The following is a 15,080-nucleotide window of genomic DNA, read 5'->3' on the forward strand; positions in this document are numbered from 1 at the left end:
CTTTATAAATGTATTCAAAAACCGTCACCAATACTTCATTTACGTTCCGTAACCTGTATATTAACCGAACTGTAGCGACATGGTTATTGGAAGAGCGAACACTGAGGAGCTCTTTTTCTATAGTAGTAACACATCGGCATGCTTCGGTATTAGCCCTAAAAGCTAACAACAGCGAGCTTCTATGACAACACAAAACAGTTTTAAATTTGTAATGCACAACACAATGCGATACGACACCAATCTGTACTGACTGAAAAACATGAACAATCATATTACAGTATCTGTAAAGTAAAGCACACAATTAATGTTTTGTTTACACAGCTAGCCAGACAGCATATGCTGTCCGTCATGATACACGCATGATGTGCTGCATGTATCATGATCAATATAAAGTGTCACTCACTCGATGGACAGTTGTCTTCTTAGTCCAGCTGGCCGGGGACGTTTTCTCTGGTTTATTTGGGGTAAGCACGCCATTTATGTCGAAATAACATGTCTCTAAATTTCACATTTGCAGCTTCAAGTCGCTTTCACCTCACTCTTATCGGCTTCCGTGTGCTCCCACAATTCACCCTCTTCTTTGTGCTCGCTTCTAGAAGCAGGAGTTCATCCTCTGTTCATTCAGCTTCAAAAAGATTTGGTTGTGAATCCTCATTCGTCTAATTGTTTGTTACCAAGTCTGCCATGATTAGAACACACACAAGTGTTTTGTATCCGGAAGTAGGAACACACAGTCGGATGTCCGCTGCTATGAAAACGGAAATCAATGCACGGAAGAAGTCGGTTTATTTGCATTAAATAAAATGATCAAAATTCTGTAAATATTTAACATATTAAATAGTGTTTGTTACTACAGCCTGTTGTTCACTATTCTTTATTTATTTTAAATTGCCTTTCAAATGTCTATTCTTGGTGTTGGGTTTTATCAAATACATTTCCCCAAAAAATGCGACTTATCCTCCAGTGCGACTTATATATGTTTTTTTCCTTCTTTATTATGCATTTTCGGCCGGTGCGACTTATACTCCAGAGCGACTTATACTCCGAAAAATACGGTATACAAAACTGATGGAGGGCTTTGAAGGCTACAACAGTGACTCCCATTAGCCGCATCTTCCAAGCGTTTATTATCTTTAAAGTTCTAATTAAAATAAAGACGTGTGTTCTTTTCTCTCATAATGGTTATGAACGATAGGCAAAATTCCAAAACAAGTGCAGTTCCCATTTAAGGGCGGAATAGATTACAACCATTAGCTGCATTGTTGGCCACCTCATACTTGTCGTACAGTGTATTACAACTTATAATGCATACAAAAATAAAAATGTGTGTTTCTGTCCTACATATTATACCGGTACATTGTCTTACTAAATTCTCTGTGAAGCGCTTTGAGTTGATAAAGTGCTATTTAAATCAAACTCATTTTTATTATTATGGGCATGCTGCAATGCCAGCACCCATTCATTATTATTATAATGTAAGAGACACATTCATAACCACATGAACTCTCACATTATTAACTGTATCCACTCGGCATATATTGCACTAGTCCCCACATCTGCGGTCCCTTCCAGGGTTTCACGTTGTTTCCATTGGGTTCTTTTTTGCACTGATGTGGGATCGGAAGGTGCCGTTGTGGCTTGTGCAGCCCTTTTAGACGTTTGTGATTAAGGACTATGTAAGTAAACTTTGATTGATTGATACTAAAAAGTTCCCACGGAAATTTTGATGGGCCTGCTTGCTATTTGTGCCCTAAAACTCTGGCCTGGGGTCGGTCAAGGCCGGCATACTAATGAAATGGTATACACTCTCTAATGCTAGCATACTAATATGAAACGTTAACATACTTTCAAGATGGCGCCAAGCATCAAAATCCATGATTTTTAGCTTTAACCATACAAATTTTGCGAAAACGTTTCCATAAAGTGTTAGCATGCTAACATTAGCATGATGATATAGGACAAAGTAGCGTATTTCCAAGATAGCAACAAGTATTATAATGCACTATTTTGTAAACATACAAAATTAGCTGAACAGCTAGCATAAAACATTAGATGTTAGTATACTTCCAAGATTGCGGCAAGTATCAAAATAGATGATTTTTAGGTTTAAACATACATCGCACGTTAACTGTCAGCATGCTTGCTCGACAGCAAACTTGGGCATACACTACCTCCTGCCGGCGCTCACCTCTTTCTGGTGGCAACCCAGCCAAAACAGCATGGACATAAACTTTTTAGCAAGAGATAAAGTAGACAAGTGTCAGAACGAAATTAGATATTAAGCACCGAGCTATGTGAAAGTATGGCTGAGCAACAAGAAGAGGTAACCTTGCTACATTCTGCTGTTTCCTGAAAAAAGCGATTGGGAATAGTGGTGTACTAATTCAATGGGCCCAGGGGTACCCATTAAATGGGCCCATAGGAATCCTTTTCTGGAATAGCGTCGCCATGGTAACACAAAATGTTCTAAAAATGAAGTACCGCTGTAGCCACAATCAGGACCTTTCTGACAATATAAGATATGTTGGGGTTTGTTGGCCGGTTTGTCTCTTATTAATTGCAAGAGTTTGGAATAAAAGAATAATAATATAAGTTGAAGTACAAGCAATAATAAGATGGGCTGCGTGCAATGCAAGCACCCATTGGGCGATTGCTTTGTAGCAGGCTCATAAATATGCACAAAACCCAAAACCAGTGAAGTTGGCACGTTGTGTAAATCATAAATAAAAACAAAATACAATGATTTGCAAATCCTTTTCAACCTATATTCAATTGAATAGACTGCAAAGACAAGATACTTAACGTTCAAACTGGTAAACTTAATTTTTTGCAAATATTAGCTCATTTGGAATTTGATGCCTGCAACATGTTTAAAAAAAGCTGGTACAAGTGGCAAAAAAGACTGAGAAAGTTGAGGAATGCTCATCAAACACTTATTTGGAACATCCCACAGGTGAATAGGATAATTGGAAACAGGTGGGTGCCATGACTGGGTATAAAAGCAGCTTCCTTGAAATGCTCAGTAATTCACAAACAAGGATGGGGCGAGGGTCACCACTTTGTGAACAAATGCGTGAGCAAATTGTCGAACAGTTTAAGAACAACATTCCTCAACGAGCTATTGCAAGGAATTTGGAGATTTCACCATCTACGGTCTGTAATATCATCAAAAGTTTCAGAGAATCTGGAGAAAGGCCGAAAACCAACATTGAATACCCGTAACCTTCGATCCCTCAGGCTGTACTGCATCAAAAACCGACATCAGTGTGTAAAGGATATCACCACATGGGCTCAGGAGCACTTCAGAAAACCACTGTCAGTAACTACAGTTTGTCGCTACATCTGTAAGCGCAAGTTAAAACGCTACTATGCAAAGCGAAAGCCATTTATCAACAATACCCAGAAACGCCGCCGGCTTCGCTGGGCCCAAGCTCATCTAAGATGGACTGATGCAAAGTGAAAAAGTGTTCTGTGGTCTGACGAGTCCACATTTCAAATTGTTTTTGTAAACTGTGGACGTTGTGTCCTCCGGACCAAAGAGGAAGAGAACCATCTGGATTGTTATAGGCGCAAAGTTCAAAAGCCAGCATCTGTGATGGTATGGGGGTGTATTAGTGCCCAAGGCATGGGTAACTTACACATCTGTGAAGGCACCATTAATGCTGAAAGTTACATACAGGTTTTGGAGCAACATATGTTGCCATCCAAGCAGCGTCTTTTTCATGGACGCCCCTGCTTATTTTAGCAAGACAATGCCAAGCCACGTGTTACATCAACGTGGCTTCCTAGTAAAAGAGTGCGGGTACTAGACTGGCCTGCCTGTAGTCCAGACCTGTCTCCCATTGAAAATGTGTGGCGCATTTTGAAGCCTAAAATACCACAACGGAGACCCCCGGACTGTTGAACAACTTAAGCTGTACATCAAGCAAGAATGGGAAAGAATTCCACCTGGAAAAACTTAAAAAATCGGTCTCCTCAGTTCCCAAACGTTTACTGAGTGTTGTTAAAAGGAAAGGCCATGTAACACAGTGGTAAAAATGCCCCTGTGCCAACTTTTCTGCAATGTGTTGCTGCCATTAAATTCTAAGTTAATGATTATTTGAAAAAAAAGTATTAAGTTTCTCAGTTCAAACATTAAATATCTTGTCTTTGCATTCTATTCAATTGAATATAAGTTGAAAAGGGTTTGAAAATCATTCTATTCTGTTTTTATTTATCACTGGTTTTTGGTTTTGTACAATATTACCGTGTTTTGGTCATTTTAAGCATTATGGGAATTTTTTTCCTGGGCGCATTGATTTCATTGCTCATAGCAACGGACTGAGTTCCTACTTCCGGCAACAAATGCGTGTGTTCTAATCATGGCAAACTTTGTAATAGATCACTATTTTTGACAAATGAAGACTCACAACCTTATCTATTTTAGCCTGAATATACAGATTATGAACTATTGGTTATAGAAGCTGAGAGAACACAAAGAGAGGGTAAAGCGTTAGAGCAGACAGGAGCCGAGAAAGTTGGGATCTACATGGCGTTGTAAATGTGGAGATTGCCAAGCTAAGTGTGCACTGAGTAGCGCATACTGTAATTATCGATGGACAGCTTTTGTCTGTAGAAGTTTGAGGATAAAAATTAATTAATTCAATTTTTAAATAAAACTGTAACATAACAAAATGTAAAAAAAAAAGGTAAGCGTTGTGAATACTTTCCAGATGCACTGTAGTTATCAATCACCCTTTATATGCACCCAACATGTTTATTAAACACTTAACATAATGTTCATAGTTCTATGATGATTCTAACCTAATTTTAAAACACTTTGTTGTGGTTTAGATGTGTTTTTTGGTGCAGCTTTTGCGGCGGTCTTATTTATAACCTACTTTCCGCGTATGTCTGCAAAATGTTCGTTTGTGGAGGCATTCCCTTATTGCAAATCCACCCCACCTTGTCCAAAAGTGTCAGAAATTATCTTTTGAAAATGTACACTTTTAAATATTTTTATTGGAGACGACACCACCATTTATTTTTCCAGACAAGGTTGAAAATAAACTTCATGAACAGTATATAGATTCACATGGTTTCAACAATAGGTACACATGGCTACTCTCGCTTTGAATCAGAGCTGCATAAAATAAACTGCTTTTACCAACGCTCGCATGTCTGTGTTATTGTGCACATCCCAAGATTAGATGAAAATACTACTTTTTGCTACCTAATCTTGTTTCCTCAAACGCAGCTGGCCTCATACAGAGTTCCTCTCCCTCTGGCTGATAGCTTTACACTATGTCCAAATAAGTATGTCCACCTCGTTGTTACGTCTCAAACGTAACGAGACAGCAAAACACCGTGAGCAGAGGCATCCAAAAACTGCGTGCAAGCTCACGCCCAAATGCATGAACCTTATGATATGTTGCTTTGGCATTTTTTAACACGGGTATCTATCCAACATTGTTAATACAATGTTGGAGATGTAGGAGATAGAAAAGACGAAAATCATCATAAGTCCCCTTTACAAAAAATATTCTAAACATTATGCACAGCAATGTAGGCATGCCACTCATTTTATTTATGTGGTATTTTAAGATAAGAGTGCTTCATTGAAAATAAAACTACTTCCTGGAGAGTGTTGGTCAGCTGTTCTGTCATGGTTTTTTCGACTCAATTTTTCTATGGAGAGTCCCAACGTGCTGTTTAGCGTCTTCCATATGGAATTGTTTGCTTCTGCAGTCTGTCACTACATTAACTTCTCATTTGCACATGGACGGTAACACTAATTGGGCAAATTACCTGAAATGCGTTGCCAAAGACGTTTTAGGCATTTTTAGTTATTCTGTGATGCAGATGGGTTAATTGCATTAAAATGTTTGTTCAAATCACAGCAATGGATTAATCCGCGTCAATTGTGACAGCCATAGTAAATACTATTCAACATTGATACTGTACATGTACAGGCAGGACAAGGCAGTCCTCGTGTTGCAATGTCTCATAGTCACAAATGCACGTCCATAAATTATTCATACTGTACAAAAAGAAAAGGAGAACTTGTAATGTGTGTGTGATGGAAGAAAACGTAGGTGGAGTGATGCAATGAATCCTTTCTGTATGCAGCATTCAGTAGAAAAAGTTTGGACACCAAATCAGAACAATACTTCATACTAAAAATGTGTTTCTTTCTAACTACATGTTGCAGCTGGCTGAAAGATATGGAATGGACTTCTTTGAGACCAGTGCATCTACCAGCAACAACATTGACAAGGTAAGCAACAAATCAGGTAAATGGGCTCAGATCTTATATATTTTACTATGTTTTGTATTTATATGTCATTTTCAGTCGTTCACTCATGTGGCAAAACAAGTGCTGCAGGCTCACAAGACAGACGTGGACAACCTGTTGGGTTCGCAGGATGATTATTTAAACACGTCTGCGCTGGATGAAAGTAGTCAAGATCACGTCAACAGCATTCAGAGGGTCTGTGGCTGTTAAAGACGATCTTTTAAAAATGTAATTTCCTACGTTTTACTTTTTCTTTTCTGCTGGGTTTCAAAATGAACTGTACACAGTTTACCACCATGTACCAACAGAGGGCTGTAATGTTCCACTAAAGTTCACCGTTATCTGTACTAATCATATTCCCCGCCCATTAACTTATAATGTATTGCTGGTTTGTAAAGAGAGTTAGAGGAAGAAGATAAATTATTAACACTATGAAACCTGAGGTTGCACTAGTTTACACATGCAGTTAAGGTGATCCCGAATGTGTTTATTTTATTTCGGACTGCAGTACATTTATATTTAACATGCAACAATTATTGGCACCGTGATTAAATGAAAATTTTCAGCATCTAGAGAGCTTCTGCCCAAGATGTTTTAACTTTAGCTGAAGAATTGAATGTATTATGTTGAGCTAAATAAATATAATGTTTAAAAATTCATGGACCAATGGAGTGTGGGTTCATGTTTCACTGAGGTCTTTTTTCATCAACATGTTACATATTTAATGACTGATATGTTGTCAGAGACTTCAAAATTAAACTTTTCCACACTTTTAAAAAGTGCATCTATGCAACTGTTAAAAACAAGGTAACTTCTTATTCCAATAAGGTAAACCAACACATTTTAAAGTGGTGTTATGCATCATTTTGAATAAGAGTATAGAATGTGCCGAGTATATCAGTTTCCCTGCAGAGCCATGTCTAACCACCCCCACGTAGCAGCTCCTCCTTCACCACTCAGGTACTTCCTCACCTGAAGGTCCAACCTCCCTCAAGTGCACTTCTCTGCCGCTAAGGATGTCGTTCATCGTCAAGACCTTCTATGACCTGAAGGCCACCACGCTGGAGGGCGACCTGGTGGACTTCAACGTGTTCCGGGGGCGGGTGGTGCTGATAGAGAATGTGGCCTCGCTCTGAGGCACCGCCAGCCAGGACTTCAGCCAGCTCAACCATCTCCAGAGCAAGTATCCACATCGGCTGGTGGTCCTGGCATTCCCCTGTAACCAGTTTGGATATCAAGTCAGTTAAAAAGTTGTATCTTCTCAATTTCCAGTATTATAGAAATGAAACTAGTGTATACTTTGGAGTAGTCAGTGTACAGTGAGCTGTCCAAAGTGTAAATATTTCATGTGAGCACCATTGATCTCTAGCACTGCCACTTGAGCAAGGAATTCCACATAGTTGCACCGGTTGGTACTATAGTTAGTTATTAACAGGGTTTGTATGGTGCTTAAAAACCTTGAAAATGCTTGGATTTTAATGTTGTTTTCAAGGTTTGAAAAATGCTTGAATTTTGGGTGAAGTGCTTGTAAATGCTTGGAAATATTCATCATATTTCTCGGCAGTCTGACTCAATAGGCTAACTATAAAATGGCAAACAAATAAATAAGTTTCCTTAAAAATGAAAGCCACACGCTTGATCTGTTGGCTTTGCACAAGCCCTTACATTAGGTTGTTGTCATGCCAGAGCCGTATGTACGGCTCTTTGTCGCCCCCAAGATGACAGTGGTGCATCGGTCCATCATGCCGGGAGGTTGTCATTTTAATGAACATATGTATGCATGAATTATGATACAATCAAACAAGTAAACAATATTAATTAGTTATTTCTTGTAAGGAATGATGTACACATGAATGATGATGATACAAACAAACAAGTAAACAATGTTTGCAAACACCAATGACATTGAATAGTCTACAGAAACACTGCTTCATTTTCTATGCCCCATTCAGTTCACGATAAGTGCCGGAAAACGCACCCCTGCCATAATATGCACCCCCTGACGCGGGAGCGCGCTTACGTCACTCGGTTGCATCACTCGTCTCGAAAAGTATATCTAACTCGGCTGTTGGCTGAAATCGCCTCTTTTAAATCGCCTCTTTCGGCATAAAAAAGTACATAAAGTGAAATAATCCAAGTTTTCTTTACTTGTGCTTTACTTGTGGATGAATTAAAAATTGTGAGCCTTTAATGATTTCGCCGTCATTCAAGTGGCTGAAATCGCCTCTTTCGGCATAATAAAGTACATAAAGTGAAATTATCCTTACTTGTGGATGGATTCCAAATTGTGAGCATTTAATGATTTCGCCGTCATTAGATCAGATAAGGCGAAAACAATAACCAATTAATATTGGAATATTTGCTTACCCGAAAATGTAGTATTGTCTACCAATTGACAGCTATACTGTAAAGAATATGTACACCAAAGTAAACCTCTATATGTACTTTTTTAGAGACATCAAGAAGAACAAATGTTTGCTGCTTCATTCGACGTGTTGTCGTGATCCAATACTCGTATTTTAAAAATATGACATTTTCTTTAACTAAGGAGCTCATGGGTGGATGGATGAATAAATAAATGAATGCATCTGATATCTACCTTTGATTTGGTTTTAAGAAGTTTCAAATTGAACATTCACAAATAGCGTTACCAAAAGTACCCGAAGTACCAGAGGCGGAGTTATGGGGGGGGGGGTGCATTTCCCACCTGCCACAGAATGCACCCCCCATCTATCTCTGGCTAGGAAGGTCCTACAGACATGAAACTCACCCTGGTTACTCATCATAGCCCCCCGGGTATACACTGAAAACCATGTGAAAATTGGACTACCAGAAGTGGAGTTATGGGGGGGTGCATTACCCACCTGCCACAGAATGCTCCCCCCATCTATCTCTGGCTAGGAAGGTCCTAGAGACATGAAACTCACCCTGGTTACTCATCATAGCCCCCTGGGTATACACTGAAAACCATGTGAAAATTGGACTACCAGAACTGGAGTTATGGGGGGGGGGTGCATTTCCCACCTGCCACAGAATGCACCCCCCATCTATCTCTGGCCAGGAAGGTCCTAGAGACATGAAACTCACCCTGGTTACTCATCATAGCCTCCCCGGTATACACTGAAAACCATGTGATGATCGGACTACCAGAAGTGGAGTTATGGGGGGGGGGGTGCATTTCCCACCTGCCACAGAATGCACCCCCCATCCATCTCTGGCTAGGAAGGTCCTAGAGACATGAAACTCACCCTGGTTACTCATCATAGCCCCCCCGGTATACACTGAAAACCATGTGATGATCGGACTACCAGAAGTGGAGTTATGGGGGGGGGGTGCCTTTCCCACCAGCCATAAAATGCACCTCCCATCTATCTCTGGTTAGGAAGGTCATAGAGACATGAAACTCACCCTGGTTACTCATCATAGCCCCCTGGGTATACACTGAAAACCATGTGAAAATTGGACTACCAGAACTGGAGTTATGGGGGGGGGGTGCATTTCCCACCTGCCACAGAATGCTCCCCCCATCTATCTCTGGCTAGGAAGGTCCTAGAGACATGAAACTCACCCTGGTTACTCATCATAGCCCCCCCTGTATACAGTGAGAACCATGTGAAAATTGGACCCCCCCATAACTCCGCCTCTGGTACTTCGGGTACTTTTGGTAACGTTATTTGTGAATGTTCGATTTGAAACTTCTTAAAACCAAATCAAAGGTAGATATCAGATGCATTCATTTATTTATTCATCCATCCACCCATGAGCTCCTTAGTTAAAGAAAATGTCATATTTTTAAAATACGAGTATTGGATCACGACAACACGTCGAATGAAGCAGCAAACATTCGTTCTTCTTGATGTCTCTAAAAAAGTACATATAGAGGTTTACTTTGGTGTACATATTCTTTACAGTATAGCTGTCAATTGGTAGACAATACTACATTTTCGGGTAAGCAAATATTCCAATATTAATTGGTTATTGTTTTCGCCTTATCTGATCTAATGACGGCGAAATCATTAAATGCTCATAATTTGGAATCCATCCACAAGTAAGGATAATTTCACTTTATGTACTTTATTATGCCGAAAGAGGCGATTTCAGCCACTTGAATGACGGCGAAATCATTAAAGGCTCACAATTTTTAATTCATCCACAAGTAAAGCACAAGTAAAGAAAACTTGGATTATTTCACTTTATGTACTTTTTTATGCCGAAAGAGGCGATTTAAAAGAGGCGATTTCAGCCAACAGCCGAGTTAGATATACTTTTCGAGACGAGTGATGCAACCGAGTGACGTAAGCGCGCTCCCGCGTCAGGGGGTGCATATTATGGCAGGGGTGCGTTTTCCGGTGTTGTGCCGGAAAACGCACCCCTGCCATAAAATGCAGGTGCGTTTTCCGGCACAACACCGGCGAGTATTTTGATTCCGTCCGTCCGTCACTCTTCTTCTTCTTCTTCTTCTTCTTCTTCTGGCCCACCAGGTGAATTAAGTGCTATTGCATAGTGCATAGTAGGCTACCGCCACCTACTGCACCTGAGGTGTAACTACAAGCAACATTCACAGACAAGTCCCATTGCTTTTATGAGCGGTCGAGCGAGTCAAAAGCCGAAAAATCCATTTGTGGCGGACATAATTCTTTCGTGGCGGGCCGCCACAAATAAATGAATGTGTGGGAAACACTGGACTGTCATCTCAAGAAAACCAAAGACACTATGGCAAAAATCTCTAAACGAATAACAACTGAGGAAACAATCTGTGCCCTAAACAATAGTTTAGCAGTTCAGGATTGGATTTCAGTATACAGAGAACCAAATGTGGACAGTGCTTATTGTAATTTTTTAGACATCTTTACTTCCCTGCATAATAAACATTGCCCTGAGAAAGAATATTTTACAAAAGGAAAAAATAAAAATAGCCCATGGATCACAAAAGGAATAATTAATGCCGGTAAAAAGAAAAACAATCTCTACAAACTTTTCATCAAAATAAAAACAAAAGAAGTCGAACAACAATACAAGAAGTACAAAAATAAATTAACTGATATTATAAGAACAAGCAAACGGTTACATTATACAAACAAACTATATGAAAACAAAAACAATATAAAAGGAACTTGGGATGTTTTGAATAGTCTAATCAAACAAGGATATTCAAAGTTGACATATCCTGACTACTTTATTGATGAAAATGGTGAAGATTATAATATGAGTAACGTAGTGAATAAGTTCAATAGTTTTTTTGTAAATGTTGGTCCTAAATTGGCTGTTGATATCCCAGACAATGGAGTTACAAAATCAACTATTGAACAGAATTCTTCGTCATTCTTCCTCTCAGCTACAAATGAGCAGGAAGTGACAAACATTGTGCGGAAGTGTAAAAGTAAGTGCTCCACTGACTGCCATGATATCAACATGATATTGGTTCAAAAAGTTATACTGAATATTGTAAAAGGTTACATGTATATGTTAAGGCTATCATTCCAGACTGGCTGCTTTACAAGTCAAATTAAAATCGCTAAGGTAACTCCACTCTTCAAAAGTGACAGCAAACACGCTTTCACCAATTACAGACCAATCTCTCTTTTGCCTCAGTTTTCAAAAATCTTAGAGAAACTATTTAACTCTCGACTTGAATCTTTTCTTGAGAAGCATCATATAATCAATGACGGTCAGTATGGCTTTAGGTACAAACAAACAACCTCAATGGCGATAACTGAAGCCATTGAAGAAATTACTAATGCACTGGAGCATAAAAGATATGCAGTTGGTATTTTTGTTGATCTAAAGAAAGCCTTTGATGATATTAATCATTAAATTCTACTAGATCAAATGGGAAGATATGGAATTAGGGGGCTGGCTGGTGACTAGTTAAAAAGTTATTTAACAGGGAGGGTACAGTTTGTTAAAATGGGTCAATTTTTATCTGATACTTTTGGCATTGCTTGTGGTGTCCCCAAGGGTCCGTGTTGGGGGCCAAAATTGTTTAATGTATATATTAATGATATGTTTAATACATCCAAAGTACTGAAATGTATAATATTTGCAGATGACACAAATATATTCTACAGTAGTGATGACTATAATGAGCTCATAAATACAGTAAACACAGAACTAAACATAGCAAAAAAAAATGGTTGGACACAAATAAATTATTTTTGAATATAAATAAAACTAAGATAGTGATGTTTGGAAATCGCAACATAACGTCTGAACAGAAAATAAGTATTGATGGTACCCAAATTAAAATCGTAAATGAGAATACATTTTTGGGAGTAATAATTGATAGTAAACTATCATGGAAACCTCATGTCAGACACATTAAAACAAAAATCTCCAAAAGCCTCTCAATTATAAACAAAGCAAAACTATACCTCAATGAAAATGCACTCCGTACTCTATACTGCACCTTGGTACTGCCATACCTTGCATACTGTGTTGAAGTATGGGGGAATACTTACCACAACACAATTCATCCTCTGATCATATTACAGAAAAGAGCAGTGCGGATCATTCACAACGTTGGTTATTTAGAACATACTCATAATCTGTTTATGCAATCAAAGATCAAAGTTGCTCAAATTTGATGACCTTATACATTAATAATCTTATATAAAGCATTTAACAAATTATTGCCGCCTAATCTACAACGTTTTTTTATAAGACGAGTGCAGGCTCATAACTTGGGAGGCTTTGGATATTTCTTATTGCAGAGAGCTCAAACCACTCAAACGTTTTTGTGTGTCTGTATGCGGAGAAAAACTATGGAACAAACTGGACTTACAACACAAGCAATGCCAAACTATTAATCGATTTAAACTATTATACAAACATGGGGTCTGGTTCAAATATAGAGATGAGGGTCTTTAATTTGACCTGCTGCTATACTCTGTCTCAAAGTGTTAACATGTGCTCAATGTTTCCTTACCGTTATTGCTATGTTGTTTATTACCATTATTGCTATGTTGTCTATTACCATTGTTGGTATATTCATTATTCCTACATCGTTGATACAAGTGATTGTTGCAGTGTAATAATTATTGTTACCTGTGGTAATGCCACTATGATACAACATCTGTATTATAATCCTTGTACAAAGTAAGAGTGAAACTCATGTGAATAATCACTGAATGGAGAACTGGGGGTGGGATTAAATAAATTATCTTCTTCCCATTCCCTTTCAGGCAAAACTGGACAATCATGCATTACATACTATACATTACCTTTTGCACTGTATTAATTTATATTATTATGTGTTGTCCACTTTGTACTTTTTCATGTCATTGCCTGAAAAAAAAATACAATGAAATGAACAACAAGGCTATGGATTGATTCACACTGGTTTTCGCCTTTTGAAGGGTACTGGAAAAACTGGAAAATTGATCTTGAAAGTCTTTTAAAAAGTGATGAATTTGGCCATGGAAAAGGTGTACGAAGCCTGTATGGCTTATCTTGAAAATGTTTTGGATCCTTATTGGAAAACTTCCATGTCGCCCAGTTTCAACACAAAGTTCTGTTGTAGACGTTGGTTTGCCCCAAAACAGAGAGCATGGTCTACCAAGTTTCCTCATGATAAAATGTGTGTGGTGCACTTTTGCGAAATACCGATATGCATTGCAAAAATGGCAGCACGGTGAAATAACGGTTAGTGCATGTGCCTCACAATACGAAGGTCCTGAGTTCAATCCTGGGCTCGGAATCTTTCTGTGTGGAGTTGGCATGTTCTCCCCGTGACAGCGTGGGTTTGTTCCGGGTATTCCGGCTTCCTCCCACCTCCAAAGTCATGCACCTGGGGATAGGTTGATTGGCAACACTAAATTGGCCCTAGTGTGTGAATGTGAGTGTGAATGTTGTCTGTCTATCTGTGTTGGCCCTGCGATGAGGTGGCGACTTGTCCAGGGTGTACACCGCCATCCGCCCGATTGCAGCTGAGATAGACTCCTGCACCCCTCACGACCCCAAAAGGGACAAGCGGTAGAAAATGGATGGATGGATGGATGGCATTGCAAAAAAAATAACAGAATGAATACTTGTTTTACAGGAGAATTGTACCAATGCTGAGATCCTAAATTCACTCCAACATGTACGTCCAGGAGGAGGATTCCAACCTAACTTCACCGTCTTTGAGAAGAGTGACGTGAACGGATCAAACACTCATCCCGTTTTCGCCTATCTCAAAGACAAACTCCCATATCCTGAAGATGACCCCACATCTCTCATGCAGGACCCCAAATATCTGGTTTGGAGTCCTGTCAATAGAACGGACGTATCCTGGAACTTTGAAAAGTTCCTCATAGCACCTGAGGGAGAGCCGTTTAAAAGATACAGCAAAACGTTCCCCAACGTTAACATAGAGCCTGATATTCAGAGATTATTAAAACTAACCAAAACTTGAAAATGAGGACTTTTTAATCCACATGTTTGAGTCTTATTTCATGAAGGTGATATTTAAAAAAAACTAAAGACATATCATCTGACGCTACATAAGTGCTTAAAGGTGGTGGATGCAGAAAGTCAACCCCTCTGTTCTCAATTGAGTTAATAAAGTAAATGTGTCATGTGTTTGCCTAGCCAGCAGATGGGGCTATACACTTGATTAAACAGATACGATGCTGCAATGCTTTTAATCAACATTCACCTCACACACTTGCAAGATTATTGATTGCAGGAAGATGTTTTAAAGCGTGTTTTACATGTTTCAAAAACAGTTTTTTAGACATTTTCTCTGTGCTTGTGATGCAAGCTTTCAATAAACAGGACACGACTGCTGCTCAATTCAATGAATTAACAGCTCAATCAAATGTTTTAA

The 15,080-nt window shown here is 39.0% G+C and overlaps 2 protein-coding genes across 2 annotated transcripts in view; both read left to right on the plus strand.

The window, feature by feature from the left end:
• LOC133611808 (ras-related protein Rab-15-like) overlaps nucleotides 1–6,846 on the plus strand; it is a 42,880-nt gene extending 36,034 nt beyond the window's left edge. The window contains exons 6-7 of the mRNA XM_061968951.2: nucleotides 6,191–6,256; nucleotides 6,332–6,846. Of these exons, the coding sequence (XP_061824935.2) occupies nucleotides 6,191–6,256; nucleotides 6,332–6,484 (219 nt within the window). The 3' untranslated portion in view covers nucleotides 6,485–6,846. The remainder of the gene's footprint in view (nucleotides 1–6,190; nucleotides 6,257–6,331) is intronic.
• Nucleotides 6,847–7,275: 429 nt separating this feature from the next.
• Nucleotides 7,276–14,687, plus strand: gpx2 (glutathione peroxidase 2). The gene is made up of 2 exons (XM_061968956.2): nucleotides 7,276–7,512; nucleotides 14,313–14,687. The coding sequence occupies exons 1-2, from the start codon at nucleotides 7,291–7,293 to the stop codon at nucleotides 14,664–14,666; spliced, it is 576 nt and encodes a 191-aa protein (XP_061824940.1). The 5' UTR covers nucleotides 7,276–7,290; the 3' UTR covers nucleotides 14,667–14,687.
• Nucleotides 14,688–15,080: the final 393 nt, after the last annotated feature.

Source organism: Nerophis lumbriciformis, linkage group LG08, assembly GCF_033978685.3.
Source record: "Nerophis lumbriciformis linkage group LG08, RoL_Nlum_v2.1, whole genome shotgun sequence".
Classification (NCBI taxonomy): domain Eukaryota; kingdom Metazoa; phylum Chordata; class Actinopteri; order Syngnathiformes; family Syngnathidae; genus Nerophis; species Nerophis lumbriciformis.